At 53.8% G+C, this 23493-nt stretch overlaps 2 protein-coding genes across 2 annotated transcripts in view; one reads left to right on the top strand and one right to left on the bottom strand.

Annotated features, from left to right (window-relative positions):
- LOC117651977 (roundabout homolog 2-like) overlaps window positions 1-8162 on the top strand; it is an 18193-nt gene extending 10031 nt beyond the window's left edge. The window contains exons 2-18 of the mRNA XM_034396604.1: window positions 177-456; window positions 1915-2068; window positions 2148-2278; window positions 2354-2662; window positions 2876-3084; window positions 3174-3459; window positions 3544-3779; window positions 3860-4162; window positions 4253-4475; window positions 4560-4675; window positions 4811-5010; window positions 5100-5338; window positions 5430-5624; window positions 5709-6037; window positions 6137-6227; window positions 6313-6380; window positions 6471-8162. Coding sequence (XP_034252495.1) covers window positions 177-456; window positions 1915-2068; window positions 2148-2278; window positions 2354-2662; window positions 2876-3084; window positions 3174-3459; window positions 3544-3779; window positions 3860-4162; window positions 4253-4475; window positions 4560-4675; window positions 4811-5010; window positions 5100-5338; window positions 5430-5624; window positions 5709-6037; window positions 6137-6227; window positions 6313-6380; window positions 6471-6599 — 3498 coding nt within the window. The 3' untranslated portion in view covers window positions 6600-8162. The remainder of the gene's footprint in view (window positions 1-176; window positions 457-1914; window positions 2069-2147; window positions 2279-2353; window positions 2663-2875; window positions 3085-3173; window positions 3460-3543; window positions 3780-3859; window positions 4163-4252; window positions 4476-4559; window positions 4676-4810; window positions 5011-5099; window positions 5339-5429; window positions 5625-5708; window positions 6038-6136; window positions 6228-6312; window positions 6381-6470) is intronic.
- Window positions 7730-23493, bottom strand: LOC117651502 (NADPH--cytochrome P450 reductase). Its single transcript, XM_034395544.1, has 16 exons — window positions 23332-23493; window positions 22951-23111; window positions 17867-18043; window positions 17567-17756; window positions 15462-15611; window positions 11056-11180; window positions 10757-10945; window positions 10549-10676; window positions 10355-10462; window positions 10138-10271; window positions 9863-10060; window positions 9603-9766; window positions 9408-9511; window positions 9226-9332; window positions 9015-9136; window positions 7730-8926 (listed from the first exon to the last, which is right to left on the bottom strand). Exons 3-16 carry the CDS (start codon window positions 18040-18042, stop codon window positions 8782-8784), a joined length of 2040 nt encoding a protein of 679 aa, XP_034251435.1. The 5' UTR covers window position 18043; window positions 22951-23111; window positions 23332-23493; the 3' UTR covers window positions 7730-8781.

Below are 23493 nucleotides of genomic sequence, written 5' to 3'. Positions count from 1 at the left end.
GCGGCAGCCTCACAAAGTTGGTCATGAAGGTCAATGATGATCGGGGGCCTTTTGCGGTCTTATCTGCCGGGGCCTTTTGGGGGCCAGTCCGAGCCTGATGATGTTCCCCCCAGGCTTTGTGGTGCCTGCATTGGAAGTGACTAACGTGTTTGTTTGTTGGTGCAGGTGCGGCGGAGGGCCGCGCGCCGCGCATCACGGAGCACCCCGTGCCGGCGGCGGTGCCGCGCCACGAGCCGGTGACGCTGAGCTGCAAGGCTGACGGCCGGCCCGCGCCCAACGTGACGTGGACCAAGGACGGCGACCGCCTGTCCGGCCTGGGCGCGCACCGCGTGCTGCTGCCCGGCGGCAACCTCTTCTTCCTGCGCGTCGAGCCCGCCGACGCCGGCGTCTACCGCTGCGTCGCCACCAACGGCGCGGGCACCGCCGTGTCCAAGGACGCCAACCTGGAGGTCGCATGTGAGTACCAACCTGCACTCGTCACGAAGCTCTGTCTCTCTCACACCCAGAGCCCAATGGGTGCGACAGAGACGGAGCGACTCTTCGATATCGCGGGGCAGGCTCCCTAGGGCCGTGGCGGCCGCAGAGCGCAGCGCGCAGCGCGCCGCGGGGAGCGCCTGCGAGGTCCAGGGTAGGCCGCACGGCGAGGCAGACAGTCGTGCGGGAAGCCTACGCCTGCCCCGCAGGGGCGCTCTCTGTCTCTTTCCTCTCTCTCTCTCTCTCTCTCTCTCTCTCTCTCTCTCTCTCTCTCTCTCTCTCTCTCTCTCTCTCTCTCTCTCTCTCTCTCTCTCTCTCTCTCTCTCTCTCTCTCTCTCCCCCTCTCTCTTCGCTCTCTCCTCACTCTCCTCGCTCCTGAAGGGCCGCTGCGCTGCTGAAATTTACTCGAGAAATTTATCCCCCTTCAAATTAGGGGTCCCAGATTGTGCGCGACTTTCACAAAAAAAAAGACGTGGCCGTTTTATTTGGACCCGGGATCGAATACTACCTGCGGCGGCACCCGAGAGAAGAAAAAAAAAGGAATCTGGAAAAAAAGTGGAAAAGGGACTCGGCCATTAGCGCGAAAGCGGGAAAGTGTTCGTTATTTATTTACGGGCAGGGCAGAGCTCTGCTGCAAATGGTGATCGCCGTCAATGGGAAACACAAAAAAAAAATTTAAAAGAGTTGAAAAACGTTTTAGTTTTTTCGTGATGGCTCGCAGGAAAATTTCTGAAATTTTCACCTCTTGGTCTCCGGGAAATTTCTCTCCGGCTCTCCTGCTGAATAAAGAGGTCTCTGTTGCGTCCGTTTCGGGGAAACAACGGGAACGGTGAAACTCTGGCGGCGGCGGCGGCGCGCTTTCCGAGTGAGGGAAAAAGTGAGGGAGGGAGGGAAAAAAATAAATAAAATACGCGTCCAGTTCCGGGGAAGTTGTGTGAAGCTGCTTCGCCGCAGTGGATTTGGCCGGCGAGATAAAAGCCGGGGGCACGTCGTGCCGCGCCGCGTCCACGTGAAGGGTGCCGCTCGATTTATGTCTCGCCATGTCTCTTGATTTATGCAGTGCACCTTCCCTTCCGCCGCGGTCTCGTTTGACATTCCCTTTCGCTTTGCCCCTCTTGTGTTTTTATTCCTCCCGCCCCTCTTTTCCGTGTCTTTGTTTTTATTTTAATACATACATATAAACTGACGGGCGATACCGCGGGTACACTGGTTATCGACGCACCTACTCCGCGGCGGTCGGCGTTGCTTCCCCTTCGCGTTATTCATACCGAGTGCTTCTGGCTCGGAAGGCACCCCCGGGAAAACAGTACGCTTTGTGGTCGGTCCTCCGTCATGCAATATTCTTCAACTGAAACATAATGTCGTTCGGAAAAAAAAACAGAAAAATAGGTTTCCAGTGGTGCGACCAGGGAGTGATGTTTGTTTGTCTGTCTGCCGCAGTCATGCGCCACGACTTCCGAGTGCTGCCCGCCGCCCAGCTCGTGTCTGCGGGGGACACCGCCATGCTGCAGTGCGGGCCGCCGCGGGGCCGGCCGGAGCCCACAGTGTTCTGGAGGAAGGACGGCCGCAAGGTGGACCCGCTGGCCGACAAGAGGTGAGCCCACCACAACCTCCGTCCTGGATTAAAACTAAATCAGACGCGTCTGCTGACACTTGTTGTTGTTGTTTTTCAGGGTGCGCCTGGTGGACGGCGCCAACCTCGCCATCCAGGGCGCGCGGTCCAGCGACTCGGGGCGCTACCAGTGTGTCGCGCAGAACCTGGCGGGGATCAGGGAGGCGCCGGAGGTGCTGGTGCAGGTGGCAGGTGAGTGTCGTCGTGGCGAGGCGGCCGCGGGTTCGAATCTCGGCGGCGGCTGCAACTTTGTTTTTTCGGTTCCAGTGCCGCCCAGCCTGCAGAAGGGCCCCCAGGACACGACGGCGCTCGTCGGCTCGGACGTGGAGTTCCCCTGCTCGGTGACGGGCGACCCTCCCCCGGACGTGCTGTGGCGCCGCAGCAGCGAGGGCCCCCCCGGCGGCGCGGGCCCCACCGCCACCAGTGCTCTAGCCATGCCGCTGGGCCGCGTGCACGTCACCGAGACCCGCGCGCTCAGGATCACCAACGTGCAGCTCGGCGACGCCGGCCAGTACGTGTGCGAGGCCGACAACAAGGCGGGCGCCCTCACCGCCGCCGCCACCCTCACCGTCATCGGTAAGTCCAGCGAATCGAACGTGTGACCCCACCAATGGACTCCTCGTTCGGAGAGCAGTCCATTGGTGGGGTCATACGCTCCGTTCGAGTCCGATTTAGCGACTCTGGAGCTCAAAACGCGTCTAGAATTTTGACCGCCTCCACCGGTCTTCTGGCCCACTGTGCACCGGCACACGGGACGCCGCCAGTTACTCACTGCCCTCTTTGCCGCAGCCATGCCCGTGCTGGGCCCCACGCCGCCCGGGCTGCTCACGGTGGAGGAGGGCAGCGACGCCGTGGTGGACTGCGGGGCGCTCGGCTCGCCGACGCCCTCCGTCTTCTGGGCCCTCAAGGGCAACCGGTCGCTTCTGGAGCCCGGCGCCAGCGCGGGCCGCCTGGCCGTCAACCAATCCGCGCACGGATCGGCTCTGCTCACCGTCAAGGTAGGCACCACCACCGAGGCCACCGAGGGCAACACACTGTCTGGTGCGTTGACGGCGCAGCGCTGACGCGGACTGTTGGTTTGTTGCAGAACGTGAGTCGCGCGGACACCGGCATGGTCTTGGTGTGCTCGGCGGTGAACGCGGCGGGCGCCCTGGTGGCCCGCACGCGCCTCCTGGTGCTGGGCCTGGAGGAGGTGCCGCCCCCCGTCATCGAGCTGGGCCCCACCAACCAGACCGTGGCGCCGCACGCCAGCGTGGTGCTGCCGTGCCAGGCCTCGGGGCAGCCCACCGTCGCCTGGTACAAGGACGAGAAGCCTCTCTCGGGAAAGCCGCCCAGAGTCAGGCAGGACTCGGATGGCTCGTTGCACCTCCAAGGTGAGCTGGCGACGAAAATCCATCCACATTGCACTTGTTTATGTTGCCAATGACTTTTCAACAACCTGTTCTTTTTTCTTTCAGCTGTGGAAATTTCGGACAGTGGAACTTACAAATGCATTGTTTCATCGAAAAGAGGACATTCATCTCTATCTGCTTCGCTGACTGTATCAAACGCAGCGCCTGACAAAAGTGAGCGGAAGGGATCCCCCCCAGGCCCTCCCAGCCGGCCCCACATCGTCAGCAGCACCAACACCAGTGTCACGCTGGCGTGGCGAAGGAACAACAAGGCAGGCTCTTCCCCTCTCGTTGGATACCAGGTAACGTATTCAGTTGGTTCCTACTGTGCCACTTTTAAAGAAACGGGATTTTTAACTCATTTTTCCTCCTGTCCTTCTAGGTGGAGATGTTTGGCCCAGAGAAAGACGGATGGGAAGTAGCAGCTCAGAAAGTCCCCACCTCCACATACATGCAAAAAGATTTGACACCCGGTGTGGCATACTCGTTTGTGATTCGGGCTGAAAATTCGCATGGTTTCTCTTTACCCTCTGACCTATCTGTGCCGATCGTTCTCCCCATCCACGAAACTGAAGTCAGCATCGAATCGGAGCTAGAAGAGGATGCATCAGTGGAAGATGGACCTATTGTCAGGCTTACAAAAGTCCTTCCTGTGTCTGCTAACTCAGTGAAACTGCTGTGGGAGGTATGTCATCTTTGCCGCAACATATTCCCTAAGCTGTAAATGGTGCTATGTAGTTTCACTGTGATTTTTTTGTCCTCTTATTTTCAATAGGTTTTTGATCCAGAACAAGTGACAGGTCTGAGCATTTATTGGAGGTCTGTGAATGAGGAGTCGCTCCATACTTTGACAGTTCTGCAGTCTGGTCCTCCATCACTGGGATTCATTGTCACTGGTCTCAGCTGCTACACAAAATACCAGTTCTTCCTGGTGCCGTTTAATAGTGTGGAGGAAGGAAGACCTTCAAACATGCAAGAAGTCCGAACGTTGGCTGATGGTATGTGAACTTCTCTATTTATTTACCCATATTCTTTATTTATTCTCTCCGGAGCAAACACATTTATTTCTGCTTTTTTTGTAGCCCCAACTGCTCCACCTTCTCAGCTGGAGGCGAAATTCCTGAACATCAGCACCGTTTCCATCACCTGGACTGCTCCCCCTCCTGCTTCCCATAATGGACTTATTGAAAGCTACGAGGTAAACAATACGCTGAAATTATATTAAGTGAATGCACAATCTATTTTAGTTTTAGAGAAAAAATGAAAAGTTTCTATTTTTAACTGCGGCTTTATTCTAATGTAGAAGATTCACCTCTCTGTTTGTTTTTTCTAGGTGGTGGTGAAAGGAGGTGATCCTCCAGAACTTTTGAGCAACGTCACTCTTGCAGCCGATACTACTGGTTCTCAGCAGCTATTGTTGTCAAATCTGTCGCAGCAAATGATTTACCATGTCGTAGTTGCAGCTGTTACTTCAGCTGGTAGGGGACCCTTTGGTGCTCCTATCGTCTTCCAGTCTCCAGCTGGACAGAATCGGTAAGATAATTTGTGACAAGGGTTTGAATATCATACTCTATTTTCTGACTTAAAATGCATTTGAAACTCACTGTCTTAATTATTTTCAGGCATGTCACAAATTCTGAAACAAATCATAACCATTCTTCAAGTAGTCACCCCCCAACACAACAAGACCCTGGAGTATCTGCTGGAAATAACAGCAATGATCTAGTGACTGAAACATGGTTTATGGCTCTCCTTGGAAGTATGGTTGCAGTCATGGTGCTGCTGTTTTCGGCTATTTTGTTCCTTCACCGACGCCAACATCGTGCCAAGAAAGGAGGATATCCACATTTACATATGTATGGTAAGGATCAAACCTCTGAAAGAATTTTTATTTTACTGTTTGTTTCTGTGTCCCTGTTCAAGATTTCACACGACGCTCTTCTCATTTTTAGATTCCCGATCCAATGGAGGTGTCCTCAGCCTTAAGGTAGCGGAAGCAGAAGCGGAAGTGGAAGGGGCTCCCCTATGCATCGCCCCTCGGCCTGGCACTCGAATGCTTTGGGGTGCCAACAACACTTTGAGTGGAACAGGCTCTATCAGTGGACCCGAGTATGCCGAAGCAAGACCTTTAAGAAGTGAATGTGCAGGTAAATTTTTTTCTCTCCTCTTTGGTTGGTTGTTACCTGAGAAATTTCTGCATGCTAACAAAAAATATTTCCTCTGATCTTCAGGGTCTGGTAGCACCTCCGAGTATGCGGAAGTGAGAAGCAAGTACTCGTTGCTAAGTACCTTCCAGGGCCAGTACCCAGGACATGCAGACAGGTGCCGACCCCACAGTGGCAGCGGTGGCGGACGTTGCCGAGTGGATTACATTGAGGGTGGAGGCCCCTGCAGCTGTGATTGTGAATCGCAGTGTTGTAGTGGCAGCAACAGTGCCAGTGGTGTTTCGGATGGGTCTGGTAGCACTGTGGCATACGCAACCACCACCCTGGTGGAAAGTGGACAGTCTATGCCTTCTTCGTTAATCAGCCCCCCTCCTAATCTACCTTTCCCCTCTTTAGTAAGTTTTCAAACTGGAAAAAAAAAAGAGATTCTGTTTTAAAATTTTTTGTTTATCTCATTTGTATGTCTCACGTCTATTTTCAATTTATTTCCACAGAGCTGGAATCGCAGCTGTGAACCAGCACCCTGCACTCCTCACATCAAGAGAGGCCATGCCGGCCACTATTCAGACACCTACCAACAAAACGGTAATGCCTAATAAAAGGTTTACTAAGTTAAGTTTGAGTTTGAAATTTTGTTGCTAACTGGAAACAATGTGCTCTATTGTTGCAGAAGTATCCAAAGGTACAGGTCCTAAACGAGCTACTACCCTAAATTTTAAAGGACAACCATGGCAAAAGGTTCCTATTTTCAATTGAATTCATTCGTGTACATGAAACATAGCTTTTTTTTTAGCAAATTCATAACTTGGTGCTTTCTCTTATCCTCAGAATCGCAGCCACATTCAACCCAACAAGAATTCTCCACCACATTTTGTGCCATCACAGCTTCAGTCTGGCCTTGCATTTTTAAGAACTCCCCAATACAATGACTATGCTTTTTGTCAACCCCACCAATGAACCAGGGCAAAGGAAATACGTACATTGTTCTCTCCATGAGATTTCACCTGAGAAATATCAGATAAGTGATGGTGTTTAGAATTTTGGTTTGATACATTATTATGTTAATATTGTGTGTAAACCTTTCAGCTCTGAAAGCACTTGCGGTGCAGGTGCACTCTATTAGGTTTTTGTGCAGTCCCCAGGCATTATCCTTCATATACTGTATGTAATTTAGGCCAGTTAAAATTTTGTAGAGCAATGGGCTATGATAACTAATATTTATTATTGTTTATGTACGAGTTCTGGGACTAAACAAGTTGTACAGACAACCATCAAATCAGGAATTCAGGAATTTAGAAGTCTAAAATCTAGTCAGATTTTAAAGTTTTTGTTTGCTTGGATTTCATATGTTGTGCTTTGTAATTTGTGTCACATATGGAGTGCAGTGGTCGTATTTTAGAATTCTTAAATAGACTGTACCTAGTGATATGACTCTGAAGTGATTTGTAAACTAGTGAATTGAAAGGAAAATGAAATATCGAAAGTAAACCATGTTGTGCACTTGTAGGAGCTGTAGGACAGGATCTTTGTGGAATATTCGATAATCATTGTCACTAGCTTGGTTTATTCAATGTTTCAGAAAAAAAAAAAAAAAGCTATATAACCAGTTGAAGAACAGGTTATTTTGTGTAGAAACATTGGTAAACCTACCATATTTTTCCTGTATTCTAGTCACAGTAATTTTATTGTTAATTAAAGCTCTCCTGGAGATTCTGGAGCAAGATAAGCATTGTAAATTGATTGTGAAATAATTGTTATAGAATATTTATGTGTCCAAATAGTCTACGCCTATGGCCGATCTGTACATACCTAGGATGTGCTGTTACAGTAATTGTGTACATAGATAAAAATGTGATGATTTAAGTCTGTAAAATTTCAGTTATCAAATACTGATTTGTACAAATAAAAGAGTTACTTGTTTTTAAAAGTTGTCTATTTACACTTGAATGGCCATGTCAACATTTTCCTCAGTTCACTTTTTGAACAAAAACAAAAAAGAGGTGGCTGAGTGCGCAAAGGTAGCGTTGACGCCCCTGATCGAGTCGGTTTCAGAGTAGGATGGGAAAGCATTAAAAAGCTAGTCTTGGCAGATTTACAAGTTCTATTTCATAAATAACATGATGAATCCATTAAAAAATGTAGTCCAATTTTGCTTAAAAAAATAGAGATTGCTCCTCTTCCAAGGTTGAGACAAATCCCAGTAACTATCATTTGCCATTTTTATATATACATTCACCTTTTCATCATTTGTACCTTGTGAAGAAGTACTCTTCCAACTGTAAATAGGCTACCTAGAGCTTCACCCATAAATTCTATTAACAATAGAGTAACGATGTTGGAACACACAGTATAAACAAGGTAATTCTAAAACAACGGATATTGATAAAATTTGATTAAAAAATTTGTTCTAAGAAACTTGATCATAAGTACTGAAGGACAGATTGGCAGCAGTTTGATTTACAAGATGAATACTTTCAAAGCCCCCATGCCCATGAAATGAGACTGAAAATTACAGACATGTGGTCTATGTGGAGGGAATCACATGTACAATTGATTAAATCTGTAATTTTTTTTCAATTTTTTTTTTTTTAGAATATCACAATAAGTCAGGCTGTCCTGACATTTGAAAGTAAGACACATTGCAATGGAAGAATAGCATCCTAAGGCTATAAGTAGCCTACTTCATACTCATAGTCAAGCACACACTCAATTTCACAATACACACATACACAGTATAAGTTAAAAAAATAGCCAACATGGTAAGCATAACAGTTCTCTACCTACATAGAAAATCATCATTCAAGTGGAATGTCAAATAAATTTAAACATGAGCAAATATTCTGGAGGTAATTATCTAATACACATATGTTAAAAGAAACTTCAAATATCTCACTCTCTGTGACTTAGCTATTTCAAAAATAAAATGTCATAGAATTTTAACATTAAAAGATTTGTACACTGATTTTTTTAACAACAGAAAAACAAAAAAATAAACAAAAGATAATATTGAAGAACAAAATCTTAAAGCCATACAAGAGAGATACCTTGACAAATTGATCCCATTCATTGACATCAAATTGGCAGTTCTGGCAAGAATTATTCTGTTCTGTGACCAGCACAGACCCTCACAAAATACCGCTCAACTCCAGACATCAGTTGAGTAACGTTTCTGGGCCTCCATTTTCTTCACATATGCAATTGCTTCCTGCTCACTCATGTTACCCTTCTCCTGAACTACCTTGAGAATAATGTTATGTACATCCTTGGCCATGCTTCGGGCATCACTGAAATAAGGATAAGATCAATGAATTAAATACATTTTGCAGCAATCAGTAGAAAAGCAATGGAAGACAGCTGTAAAACATAACTTACCCGCATACATAAATGTGGCCATTGCTCTCACCAAGAACACGCCAAATTTCATCAGCATTTTCATTAAGCTTATGGGTTACATATACCTTTTGTGCTTGATCTCGTGAGAAAGCAAGGTGAAGCTACAAAGAAAAAGACAATGAAATTTAAAAAGCAAAGTTAAAGAAGCTAAGAAAAAAAAAAAAAAACTTTGCATGAAATAGCTCCAAACCTTCAGAGCGCCCTTCTTGACATAGTCCTCCAGCTCTTCTTCATAAAGATAGTCCTCAGCCTTCTTGCGGCATCCAAAGTACAAAATGGTCTCACCAACAGGTTTGCCTGAAATAAAATCATTATTACTAGTATCGCTAAAAAGACTAATGGACAGAAAGAATCAAATAGAAAAAAATGTACCTTCTTCCTTTGCCAGAGCACGTTCCTGAATGAAGCCACGGAAGGGAGCAAGGCCAGTGCCTGGACCAATCATAATGATAGGAGTTTGTGTCCGGGTGGGAAGCCTACATGGGCAGTAAAAACGAAATGTATGAACAGATTTTCTATCAACACACCAAATTGCACAACGGCTAGTCGGCTGAAACTGCACTGTACCTGAACTGGGATTTACGAATGAAAACGGGAACCAAGAACTTCTTTTCTGGGTCAACAGGCTTCATGTCCCTCAGCCATGTAGTGGCAACACCCTTATTGATGCGTTTGGTAGGAGTCTCATACTCCACAACAACAGCAGTAACATGAACAGTTGTTGGGTACAGCTATAAAATAAGATACATGTTACCAGTACAATGGAACACACTTTAACAGTGAAAGAAGTGCAGGGAATAGAGAATTGGGAAGGCATGTGAACATACCTTAGGTGATGATGAAATGGAATAATAGCGGCACTGCAAACGAGGAAGCAATTCACAAACATGGTCAATTTCGGGCTTGCACGATGGCAAATCTTCAAGAATGTGCAAAATATTCCTATTATTTTGGATAATCCAATCTTGGTAAAGAGCTTTGCCCTCAGGTGATGTGCTGGCCATCAAGCGAAGCATTTCTTGTTCCTAAAACATAAAAAGTAACTAATTAGTCCTCAGATTAGGAGGGGGGGGACTATGGGATGCATAAAAAAACAACTTACTTTGTTGTTCTTGGTATACTCGGCGAGTTCCTTCAACACGTGAGTACGTGGGTTAGATGTAATGTCCAAATAGTGAGTCAAGGCAGTGCGGTAAGTTGTTGGGCAAGGGAATGGACGTTTCTTGCTCGATTCCTCTGCAAAATGATATAAAATTTAGTGTAACTATAAACTCAAATGGATTATCTAGTTTAGATAAAATAAATTCAGAAGAAATTACCATCAGTATTGGTTAAAGTTATGGCAGTATCCAAATCAGCGTCAAGGAGCTTTCCAAGCTTGTTGACAATTTCGCTGTTGTTAACGGGATAGAGTGCAATATGGTCACCTGCAGGAAATAGAGCGTTAGTACATACAGTACATACAAGCTAATAACAAATGACTCGAAAATGTACTTTCACATAAAAAACTTACCAGCATCGTAGCGCATTTTAGACCCTTCAATGTCGAACTCCAGGTGCATACATTGGCGATCGCCTGTCTTGTGTAGTTCGCGGTTCACCTTAATAGTTCCAAGGAAAGGATTCTTAGCGTCGAATGGTCTGAAAACAGAACAAAAAAAGTAAAGGTAAATTTCTGCACAGAGTAATACAAACAAATTAATAGTCTCAATTAAACTTACGGGCGCTGGTTAGCAAAACTGTGAAGACGAGCAACCTCTCCAGTGTAAAGACGGTCAGGATTAATTTCGGAGTGCTCTGTCAGCTTGTACTGGCGGACACTGACGTCCTCTCCCATAGTCTCAAGACCGAAATGCTCACACACTGCAGGCCAGAAGCCTTCCTTCCAAGTGATAAAATCATCTTCAATGCTGAAAGTAAAGAGCAACACCGGTATTACCTCACCATATTACTGTTGACAATAAGTTAGAAGATTAATATCAAGTGTGAATAGAGAAAAAGAAATTTAAAAATAAATTACTTTGCATCATCGTCTCCCAGGCCCAAACAATAAACTCGGGTGCCTCCGAGCTCCTCCAGGCGCTTGTCGACATACACTGCCACTTCATTGTAATGTTCGTAGGTCTTGTTGCCCAAACCAAATACCTGCAATCAGCAAAAGAAAACACACAGTTAGAACCACTGTCGGCGGGCGCCTGGAACCCAGTGTCATTCATGTTTGAATGCACGTGAGGCCACTGGAAATGAGGCCAGCCTGGGACTCTACTGCGACCGAACATCAAGGATTCATTCATGAGCAACATTTGAGACACCTAGGCTCAACTATTCCGGGCTATTGGGATGGGCGGAACTGGGGAAACCCAGCATCTTCGGTCCTGGGCGAGCGGATGGATAGACAGAGAGAGGGAGACAGACAGGGAAGTGCTGCGTCACGGCCATCATCTGCCGCGCGGCAGCCAGCGGGAGGAAGAGGAGAGAGGGAGAACACGCCGCCGGCACGCGCAGGATTCCACCTTCCCGGGCAAACGAGTGCAAAAAGCATGCAAGAATACGAGACAAGGCTGGCGCACCCAATCAATTTGCTCTATCTTATCACGCCTTTTCTTTTCGGATCTATAATTAGTGGCGCTGGCCACTCCGCCACTGCGGCCGTCGTCGCGAGTTCGCGTCCACGCGGTCGCAGAAGGGCCTCCACGCGGTGGCGGTGCGGTGCGCGCTGACTCATGGCGCGAGCAGTGTCCGTCCCTCCGTCTCTCTCGCGCCAGAAGGGACGCCCCAGGAGTGCGAGAGAGACAGAGCGACGACTCTCGGAGCAAGTCAGCTGGCACTAGACGAGCGCCCGCCCAGCGCAGCGACGCTCCCCGCCACCGAGAGGCTAGAGCTTCGAGCCAGCCCAAGTCGAGCCACCAGCACCAGCGCGCTGCGGGCTGCGGGCCCGCTATGGCGCTGCCCAGGCCCAGGCCACTGGGTGCTGGGTTGGGCCCGTCGGCCCGTCGGACCACAGCAGACCGTCGTGACGTTGCATAAGACCGGCCCACAGGCCCCACTCATTCAACAAGGCTCAGAAGACCGGCGGAGGCGGCCAAAACTCCAAACGCGTTTTGAGCTCCAGAGTCGCTAAACAGGGCTCGAACCGAACGTGTGACCCCACCAATGGATTCCTCGTTCGGAGAGCAATCCATTGGTGGGGCCAGACGCTCGGTTCGAGTCCTATTTAGCTACTCTAGAGCCCAAAACGCGTCTAGAGTTTCGGCCGCCTCCACCGGTCCTCTGGCCCACTGTGCTCCGACCCAGTCTGCCAGCCGCGGGGCAACGCGACAGCCAAATTGCACGTTTCCAGAAGCAGACGGCAAAGCGGGCCGCGGAATGTCCTACAAAGTCACGATAAGCGCAACATCAACACTCGCTCCTCAAAAAACAAACAGCAGAAAAACACACCCCACTACAAAATTGACGCATTTTTTTCCCGACCAGGTTCACAAACGTAACCCTAAGCTGACCTCAAAACCAACCACAAATTCCATTCTTAAGGAACAAGACCACGCGCGAGAAAACGCGTCCACCCTTATCCCCCCCCCCCCAAGAATAAATAAATTAAAAACTAAACACAAGTCAGCAACCCACAAATAAACATACATGAATTGGCAATTATGTACTTTTCATTTCTCGTTTCTCGGATCGGATCGGGGTCAGTCCGCGACGCGTCCATTCTATCGCGGTTCATCGCTCCCGATGACGCCCATATCGGCGCGGCGTTTGCTTACCGTTGGCCCGCGTGAAATAATGGCAAGTCACATCGCGCGACCCCCCCCCCCTTATTTTTCAGTCCCCCACCGCGGTGTCTGTCACATAACGTTCGCTTTTCACCGCGGCCGCCAATACAGGGCCGCATCACCCCCTGGGCCGGCGGACAGCGACGGCCGAAAAGAAGCAAGAAGCAAAACCAAAGCGACGACGGAACACACAGCCTGTCCCCCATTCAGTCCAGAGCCATCAGCGCGGTCGCCAGACGATGGGTCGCGAGATTGGGCCGCGGATTGGCGCACTGGCCGCAGCAGACTCGCGCCGTCTCTCTCGCACCTACACGGGGCGCCCCGCGAGTGCGAGAGAGACAGAGCGACTCTCGGAATAGGTCCCGGACGATAAGGCCGTAGGCCGTGCCGAGCAGCGAAGCGGACCGCGGGCTTCAAGACCAAGCGCCTCGTCTTCATCAACGCCGGGCACCTCACCACGCGGGGACGACGCACCCGGCCCGGCCGCGGCGTTACAACTCGCGCACCGGGTCCGGACGTCACCGCGCCGCGCCCGACGGGCAGCAAGCCAGGCGGGCGTCAAACCCGAACAAAAAGACGCAACCGGAATGGAACGCGACGCGCGCGCGCAACTAACATTTATAGACCTCGGCGTCGTGCGTCGTCCCTCCGTGGAAACGGTTTTTAGCGGTTGATACGTTCCCTTTTGCAAGGGAAAAGGGGGAGGGGGCTCCGCCGGGCTCGCGGTCGGCCGTGTGGCGTCTCACAGTGGGCCAGAAGACCGGTGAAGCGGCTAAAACGCTAGACGCGTTTTGAGCTCCAGAGTCGCTAAATGGGACTCGAACCGAACGTGTGACCCCACCAATGGATTGCTCTCCGAACGAGGAATCCATTGGTGGGGTCACACGCTCGGTTCGAGCCCTGTTTAGCGACTTTGCCGCTCAAAACGCGTCCAGAGTTTTGGCCGCCTCCACCGGTCTTCTGGCCCACTGTGCGTCTGAGTGCACGGGCATGCCCGTAACCCCCTCCACGTGCCGCGGCCGCCGTGGCCCTCCTTGCCGCCGACGTTGGATGCAGTAATATCAGTTACGCAATGTCGGCGCGGGCTTTGCCGCGGCGCGCGCTAGACCGACTGGACCGGCCCCGCGGCCCCACGGGGGGCACGCTAGACGCGGGGCTGCGAGGAGCTTCGCACGCTGCAGCCACCGTGTCGCGGCCCACGCCAGCGTCGCACAGTGGGCCAGAGGCGGTCAAAAATCCCGGACGCGTTTTGAGCCCCAGAGTCGCTAAATGGGACTCGAACCGAACGTGTGACCCCACCAATGGATTGCTCTCCGAACGAGGAATCCATTGGTGGGGTCACACGTTCCGTTCGAGTCCTGTTTAGCGACTCTGGAGCTCAAAGCGCGTCTTGAGTTTTGGCCGGAGCGCCTGCAGCCCGCGGCGTAGGCCGGTCCGCAACGCAGCGGCGCGCTGCTTGGCGGCCTACCCGGCACTTCGCAGGCGTCCGTCCAGGACCGCTCCAGTTTCACCGTTTTGCCAGCAGGCCGCCGCACCGGTCCTGGGGCAAGAAGGCCAGTGCTTCGTCATGATCCTGACCACGAACACGACCACGGCGCGGACAGCTGGCCGCCTCTTGGTGACATCGGGCCGGCGGGGAGCGCGCCTCGTCACCGCACTCAGAGCACCACCAGCACGCCGAGCAGGCCGAGCACGCCGAGCGGGCCGCAGCGCTGCACAGTGGGCCAGAAGACCGGTGGAGGCGGCCAAAACTCTAGACGCGTTTTGAGCTCCAGAGTCGCTAAATGAGACTCGAACCGAACGTGTGACCCCACCAATGGATTGCTCTCCGAACGAGGAATCCATTGGTGGGGTCACACAGTCGGTTCGAGTCCTGCTTAGCGACTCTGCAGCTCGAAACGCGTCCGGGGTTTTGGCCGCCTCCACCGGTCTTCTGGCCCACTGTGCGCTGTCGCCGTCGCACTCCCAGAGGATTTTCGTGACACGCGACAAGCGGAAGGCAACTCACGGTGTACTGTACCGGGCCAGTACGTAGTCCGCTGTAGCACTGTAGGCGCTAGCCGCCAGCGGTTCCGGCGAGTCGCGTCTCCCTCGCGTCCCTTCGGGGCCGCCGGGAGTGCGACGGAGACGGCGCGACGGAACGACGCGCGGCTTCGGAACCAAGCGGCTGGTTGTCCCTCATTCCCGAATCAAGGACTTCGAGGCAACGCGGCGACATCGCTCGCCGAGTCACCCATTCTTCGCTCTGTCTGTCTCTCTCACACTCATGGGGCGTCCCGTGTGGGTGCGAGAGAGACAGAGCGACGGTCCCACCGCGCGGGACCACGGCGAAGACAAGCAGGCGAGCGCCCCGCGCGGAACACGCACACGACCGCTTCCTGCGCTAAGCGCCGCACAGTGGGCCAGAAGACCGGTGGGGGCGGCCGAAACTTTAGACGCGTTTTGAGCCCCAGAGTCGCTAAATAGGACTCGAACCGAACGTGTGACCCCACCAATGGATTGCTCTCCGAACGAGGAATCCATTGGTGGGGTCACACGCTCGATTCGCGTCCCATTTAGCGACTCCGGTGCTCAAAACGCGTCCGGGACTGCGACCACCTCCACCGGTCCTCTGGCCCACTGCGCGGCGCAAAGAAAGCGAGTGAGCCCTTACCGCGTAGTTGAGGCCGGTGAGGTTGGCGTCGCCGTTCTGCAGCCACTCGTAGAACTCCATGGCGTTGTCGGTGGGGTCGCCCTCGCCGTACGTGGCCAGGCAGAACACGGCCAGCGAGTTGGGGATGTCCTTCAGGTTCACCAACTCCTCCTGCGAAATGGGAAGTACGCTGTCAGTCACGCACAAGTGCGGATCCAGAAGGGGGATCGGTAAAAGGACAAATAAATAGCCGCATGAACGGTAGGCTACCCCCACCCCCCACCCCTTCCTCCTTCCTCAGGCCAGCGCAGGTCACGCACCGCGCACGCCAACCACCCCGTCGGCGTCCCCATGCCAGGCGTCGTCGTCGACGTCATCGCCACCACGCCCTGCCCCTCCCCCTCCCCTCCCCCGAGTCCGTGACGCCGGCGGCGTGGCGGCGGGCCGGCCGGGCAAGGTGAAGGTGACTCCGGCAGGAGCACCGCCCGCGCGGCCCGCGACCTGCCCGCCTGCGTCACTCGGCCGACGGCGCCGACGGCCGAACACGAAGAGCGGCATCCGGGCCGGTCGGTCGTTGCTGCTAGAAAATTCGACCACTCCGCTCTCGATTGCGGACCGCCTGGCGTTGCGGGACGGCCCCGAGCACGGCGTACAGTGGATTTGCCAGCAGACCGGTGGAGGCGGCCGAAACTCTAGACGCGTCTTGAGCTCCAGAGTCGCTGAATGGGACTCGAACCGAACGAGTGACCCCACCAATGGATTGCTCTCCGGACGAGGAATCCATTGGTGGGGTCACACGCTCGATTCGAGTCCCATTTCGCGACCGAGCTCAAAACGCGTCCGGGATTTCGACCGCCTGCGCCGGTCTTCTGGCAAATCCACTGTGCCGTAGGTATCCGGCCTTGGCCACGCGTGCGCCGGGTGGTGCCGAGCGTCGAGAGCAACGGCAAACACTCTGTCTCTCTCGCACCCCTGCGGCAGGCCCCACGAGAGCGAGCGAGAGAGAGAGAGACAGAGCGGCGCTCTCGCCCGCCGGTCGGCAGATAACGGCAAGGGCCTTCGGCACACTGATAGCGGCTGCAGCCCGGAATTTCAGACAGCATGCACTGGCCGCACTCGCGAGGAACCAAAGGTTCGGGCAATCGGAAACCACTACACTCGACGCGGACGCGACCTTCACTTGAGCAGAGGCAGACACGCCGCCCACGATGATCAACAACTTCGGAGGATTGCGTTGTATTTGCTAAGGATTTAGCAGCATTGCGTAAGGTTTCACTTCGCAGTTTGCAAAAGGATTTTGATTACGCTTCGCAATCACGAAGCAGCCGCCCAACAATCCGTGGCAAAAGTTCAAAAGTTCATTTCCGACTGCGCTTTTATTTTAATTCGGCTGCAATTTTTTTTTTTTTTTTACATGGCCGATGCATCCCGCTTCCCCCCACTGTCTCGGACGGGTGTCGGACCCCGACCTGCCGCCGCCCCGCCGCGTCCCAGTCCCAGGCGCCACCACGGCCACCACACTGGGCACCTGCTTACCCAGATAACTTCCCCGTCGGAAGACGGCATTATGCAAGACGGCGTAACAGAGGTCGGCGGGCAGGTACCGCCACTGTATAGCCTGGTGCCGAACACTCTCACTCCAACACCTTCGGAGAGACCCGCGAGTGCGAGAGAGACAGAGCGACGAGGGCACCAGCCTCGGTGCACTAACCGTAGCCCCCCCCTCTTTTTTCCACTAACACATCCGGACGACGTGGTCCACGAGCTCCTGAGCTCGTCCTGGGCCCTACGGCCCAACCAATGTAGTCCAACAGCAGTCCTACTGCGTACAGAACGGGGCCGCAGGACAGGGTCAGACTGTGACTGCCCCCCCCCCTCCCCCTTCTCGCCGCTGACACGCGTTCCATCAGGACGCCCTGCCCCTTCCCCTCCCCCTCCCCGCGCTGGCCTGGCTGTCCTGGCTGTCCTGGACTGGGCGGCCACAGCGAGGGACCCAGCCCGGCGTCGGATACCCGCGGAAACCATTAAGTTTGTCTTCATTTTGGCTGTGGTTCCCGCCTACCTCGCGCCCCGCCCCGCCCCGCTGCTCCCGTCCGTCACAACACTGCCGCCACGCCGGCGCTCACCATGTCGTACTCCTCGGGGTCGGCCACCATGCCCTTGAGCTGGTATCGGATGCCCTCTTTGGCCAGGCGGCCGGCGAACTCCTCAGCGGTGCCGGTCTGGCTGCCGTAGAACGCCACCAGCGACCGCCCGGAGGTCTTCAGCTTCTTCAGGAACGAGTTGTCGGTGGCGGCGGCTGCCATCGACGTGGGCCTGCGGAGAGAGAGAGAGAGAGGAACAACGTCAATTTGAAAAATGAACAAAAAAGGTGTAAACTGAGGGCAATACTCCACCGCAGGAGTCGACGCCGTGGAGATACTCACTGCAACGAGTACGACTTGTGGGCGTTGGCCTGCTCCTGCTGCTTCTTTTTGTTGCTCATGACCCACCAGATGCCGAAGGCGGCCAGTGCGGCGAGGATCACGACGTCCAGCAGCCCGAACAGCGCCTCGGCCTCGGGCTCCACCGCGGCCTCCACGGGTTCCACCTTGTCCGCCATCCTGGAGCACAAGGAACAAAAGCTACGTCAGTGGGCGGTCAGTGCACCGGGCAGCTCCGCGTTTTAGCCTCTTTCAACGGCATTTCGTCGCCACCAGGGCGTGCCAGGATCAGTGACAACTTTCAAGGGGGGAGGCAAAGTTGAACTTTTCGCAAACTCTGTACGGTTTTTAACGTTTTCCAGGTTCCGACGGGCGAAAACCTCTCCGCCCCTCCCCCTTTGTGTCCGCGCCTGGCCATGGCCGGGCCAGTCGGGCCGCCAAAGAGGCGCCAAAAATCGAAAGGTCGACCACCGGCCGGATACACCGCGAGTACCGCGTTCCGGAGTCACACAGACCCGGTCGTCCCCCAAGCTTCCGAGGCGGCCGGCCGCTCCGTGCGACTCCAGGCGCCGCTTCCAGGACTCTGGTAATCCAGTGGCGGGTCCAGAGAGGGACTTGGGGAGGGGGAGTGCGTTTGCCTACTTTTCAGGCGGAGCAGAGCGCTGCACAGTGGGCCAGAAGACCGGTGGAGGCGGTCAGAATCTCAGACGCGTTTTGAGCTCTAGAGTCGCTAAGCGGGACTCGAACCGAACGTGTGACCCCACCAATGGATTGCTCTCCGAACGAGGAATCCATTGGTGGGGTCACACAGTCGGTTTGAGGCCTGTTTATCGCCTCTGGAGCTCAAAACGCGTCTTGAGTTTTGGCCACCGCGGTCTTCTGGCCCACTGTGCGCTGTCTCTCGCACGTGTAGGGACTGCCCCGCGAGTGCGAGAGAGACAGACACACGAATCGCCGTGCAGATTGCACGCTCGCGCTTCCGACGCCCGGTCCGCCCGGCCGCCCGGCGGCGCACCGCGTCAACAGAACCGGCCTTGGGCGGCGAGGCGGCGGAGAGGCGAATACAGAACACAGCCACGCGACGACGCGGGCCACACCGCGCGCCGCGCACAGCACGCGGTCACTTGACCAGCACGCCGCGCACGCCACCGCCACACCGTCAGTCATCGAGAAGGCGAGCTGGACGAACGAAAAACCGGACCTTCCAGAAACGTCATCGTGCAGCTTTTGTTCGGGTTGTCGTCTTTTTGGTTTGGCCGCGGCGTTTGATAATCGGCGGCCGGCGGTGCGACCGCGTGGACATCGGAATGACGGGGCGCGCCGGGCGACGGGGACGGGGCGGGCCGGGGCCAGGCAGGGCGGGGGCATTAGCAAACCGTAACTCTGGGAAGACTCTGCCACGCCACGCCACGCCACGCCACGCCACGCCCGGCAAGCAGGTCGAAGGGCCACAGGCCCGGACAATACCGACGACCCAGTCTGACCTAGTCCACGGTGGACGTGATGAGCAGGGCGTGCGCACGCCAGCGCGTCGCTCTGTCTCTCTCGCACCCGTAGGGAAGGCCCCGTGAGTGCGAGAGAGACACAGTCTGTTGCACGCCGGGCCCCGCGGCCCGCGGCGGGCAAAGTCTAACAGTCTAGCGACGCGCCAAAGCGCTGCCAGTGTTGCCACACATGTAAACCCAAATCCCCGCCGCGCCACCATAGGGGTTGCCAACCGCAGCCTGCCCGCCAGGCGATGTTTGAGCGCGAGAAGTTGCCCAAAAGGCAACCCAATCGACGCAGGTGCATCGTGGGAATTTTCGCCTGCTTACGCGACAACACTACTGGCCTACCTGTGCCTCGCCGATTAGTACAGTACACTTGGCAGACGGCCCGGAAAGGACAGTTAAAATTCATTAGGGAAAAATTCACACTCCACAGGAGCAAATTCTTTAACGTCAAGGTTTTTTTTCTGGTTTTGTTTTTTCTTGGAAAATCCGTTTGACTCGTCCGAATTTTCCCCGCACTTACAGATTAGACAAAAGAAGCGGCGAGACAAACACAATGGCCAAGTCGGGCTGATTAAACCATCGATTAACTTGTACTATTCATTTTCTGATTCCGCGAGAAACATTTAAATGCGCGGGAACGCTCTCCGGACTCAAGGCAAACGACCTGCCATCCCCACGCGTGCTCGGCTCAGGTTGATGACAGCAATATATTCGTCGCTCTGTCTCTCTCGCACTCCCACCACGGGGCGCCTCATGAGCGACAGAGTGAACCACACCGCGACGCTTCGGCATCGCCAATGAGAGCATGGCCCAAAATCGTCGCGCCCATTCAAGACGCACGTGGAGTACACTATACAGCACCAAACTGAACCTGACTTCGAACGATGCAATTAGCAGAGGCGGAAACGGGTTCGCGCGCTTCGCGTGCCGCGGCGGCGAGGCAGCAAAAAGAAGTAAACCGAGAGAGAGAAAAAACAATGTGGGTATTTGAACCCGCGTGGTGATGCGGTGCCCTTGGCCGGGCGAAGGGAGGCCGCCAGGGCCGCCAGCGACACACTGATAGCACCACTCATTTGAGCCGTTTGAGGTTCAAGGTCCGCGCGCGACGGCCGCGACGGCCGCGACAGCCACGGTCGCCGATCCCGAATTGGACAGATTACCTCCAATCATATTATTAAAACAGTGCGATGCTGCTGACGCCAGCGCTGCTGCTGCGCCACCGGCACAGCCACCGCGGCGGCACAATGCAAGAAAAGGTCCACCCCTTGACCCCCAGAGAGCCGCGGCAAAAGGCAGCACTTTACTACCCACTCGAGGTAGGCAAAAAAGCAACAGTGCCCTAGAGTCCTTAAGCGCTTAAGGACTCTACAGTGTCCCTGCCCAGTAGGCAAAAAAGTGCCTCCCCCGATTCTGGATCCGCCCTTGCAAAGATCCAGCACCTGCGGTAGGTGCCAATCGCCTTCTTTTGACGTCAGCAACACCGCTGTTTTGGACTCTTTTGAGCCGTCGAGGGGCCGAATACAACTCAAACTGAAGTGTTTCACGCTAGCAACCAAAAAAATAAAGGAACCTTAACAGTGAATCTATTTTCTGACTACTACACCGATCGCGAGTGTTGGACTTCCCTGTGCGTGTTCTGAAGCCAGGCTAGCGGGATGGAAATTGCGTCGAGCTTACACTGCTTTTGCTTTCCAATTTTTAATTTAATTTTATTTTATTTTATTTTTTCAAGGAAAAGCGAAACAATTGTGCAACAGTTTCACTGTCACGACCACGCTGCCCATGAATGGAAGGACACAGAGGACCTCCCGCCCGTGGTACTTGAGAACGAGACCGAAAAAAAAACCTCTCATGAGCAGCTCGACGTATCGGCATGTGCAAACATCGGTGCGCGATAGCGCCGCCAAGACTCGACCAAAAGTCACTCCCGAGATTTGTTTCAGAGTGTAGCAGACGGGGCTACAGCGGGGGAAGTCCCCCCCCCTCCCCCCTTTATTCTTGGCGCGCCACGACCATCAGCTGGCGCTGATCAGCTGGACGGACGAGCGGGCCGCCGCAAAGCACCGGAAGGGGGTCGCTCTGTCTCTCTCGCACTCGCGGGGCGTGCCCAAAGGAGTGCAAGAGAGAGAGAGAGCGAAATCGGTCGCTCGGCAGCGGCGGAAGGCAGGCGGGCGGAACGCGCGTAAGTGCGTATCGCGACGCGAGCGCGGAAAATTTGTGCGCCGAGATGCAAGGAGCGAGCGGAGCCGCGGTTCGCCTGAGATACGCAAGCCGCTCGAAGTGCGCGACGCGAGGCGGCCGATAAGAATAGCCACTCTTCGTGTTACCTGGTCGGGTCCGATTCGCCGGCCATGTCACAGGCCATCATCATCACAGCCCGCAGCGCGGCGCGGCGCGGCGCAGCGCGGCACCAGCTGACGCAACGCGACGCAACGCGTTCCTGGATACTACAACACCCTCAGCCTCAGCCTCAGCGAGGAGCGGGGTCTCTGACCTGGACCACCACACCGCCAACGCAGCCCAGCCCAGCCTGGACGTCTAGCCTAGGCCTCGGAGGACCTCAACACCACATGGTGCAGTCCCCAAAAATTGATGGGCTTCAACGCGCAGGCCTTCAAACCCTTTACACCAAAATTCCTCAATTTTGAAAAAAATGTGAATTTGTCTATTTTATTTGAACAAGATTGAAAAGTGTGCTCCCTTGGCAGGTCAGCCCAGGCGGCCCTGCCCGCACGCGCCGCGCCAGGCTGTGCCCAGGCTGCTCCCGACTGCCCTCACGTAAGCCACGGGCTTCCCTTCCCCTCCCTTGCATTATTCATAATGAAGCAATGCATTACCACGCGGTGCATTGCCGACCGTCTGCCGAACGACGTCACCATGACACGGCACCACTCCAATTTCCTGCACCAGCCAGGCATTCCGTCACCCTTCCGCAACCCAGACAGTGGCGACAAAAATTACGCGTCACTGAGACATTCATAATTTGGCTGCACCGCACAGGTCTTCTCCTTACATACCACTCTTGAATGATTCCTTTTAAGTTAAACCAACATGATACGTGGACTTGCCTTCAACTTGGAGCTGGCAAAAAATTAATTAAATAACGTTGAGAGTGCACTGACTGACTGACGTTGTTGATCGTTTGGAACCGTTACATTCCCAATAGATTTCCAGAGAAGTTACTACGAAATACATAATGCAAGGTGCTGAAAAAGTAACACACAAATACGTACTGTACTAATAAATGACAGTCATCCATAGGAATAAGTTCAGAACTGTAGACAAATTTATTCAACATGGAAAAACCTAGTGCGGCAGAGCAATTTACAACTTAAGAATGTCCCCATTTTTTTTTTATTTTTTTTCAAAGTCTGTGGCAACTTGTGTTTTGCAAGTGCAACAGGCGGGGCTTCATTCAGGAGTATTCCACAAAACTCCCCCTCCCCCCCTCCGCGTCCCCCCCCCCCTCTCCCTCTCCAAACTGCTGCTGACTGCTGACGACGCAGCTCGTCTGCCAAGGTCTTGGAGGAGAAGCAGAACCCGTGCAAGTTCGTGGAAGCGGGCAGCGAAACTCACAGCAGCCGAGGCACTCACCTTCACACTTTAAGTTGCTGCTTGAAGCACAATCCGCCGAGAACGATGAGTCGAGCACTGTCGCCCGCGACGCGCCAGAGAAAGTTGACAACTTCCTCAAAGTTTCCACTTGTGCACTTTGGAACGGCCGCCCCAACACACCACGGCGTCGGCGAAACTCACTGCAAAATTTCACTTCACGTCACGGACTGGCGGACACACGGAGGAAACGATGACAGTTTCTCCGATGAAATATTTCACAGGCTGAAAAGTGGAGGTGTCACGGACGGAGCGCCGCGTCCGCGTTGAGGTTAGAATGTCGGGACCTGGCGGGCCGGACAGGGCTGGGCTTCGAAGCCAGGCTCGCCCTCTTTGCGAGCCCTCACGAGAAATTGAAATTACCGCGGTCTTCCTGTTGAAACCCGCACGGGAATCAAGTTGAGAGACAGAAGTCTGTCTCTGCGCGAGCCAACGCTCCTTCCAACACCACTGCCTGAACTTGACTGGGACGTGTTCGCGTTCGCGTTCGCGTCGCCGCGTCTCTCTCTCTCCTCTCGCTCTGCC

This window comes from Thrips palmi, unplaced genomic scaffold, assembly GCF_012932325.1.
Source record: "Thrips palmi isolate BJ-2018 unplaced genomic scaffold, TpBJ-2018v1 HiC_scaffold_6, whole genome shotgun sequence".
Taxonomy (NCBI): domain Eukaryota; kingdom Metazoa; phylum Arthropoda; class Insecta; order Thysanoptera; family Thripidae; genus Thrips; species Thrips palmi.
This window is presented reverse-complemented; position numbering and strand designations above follow the sequence as displayed.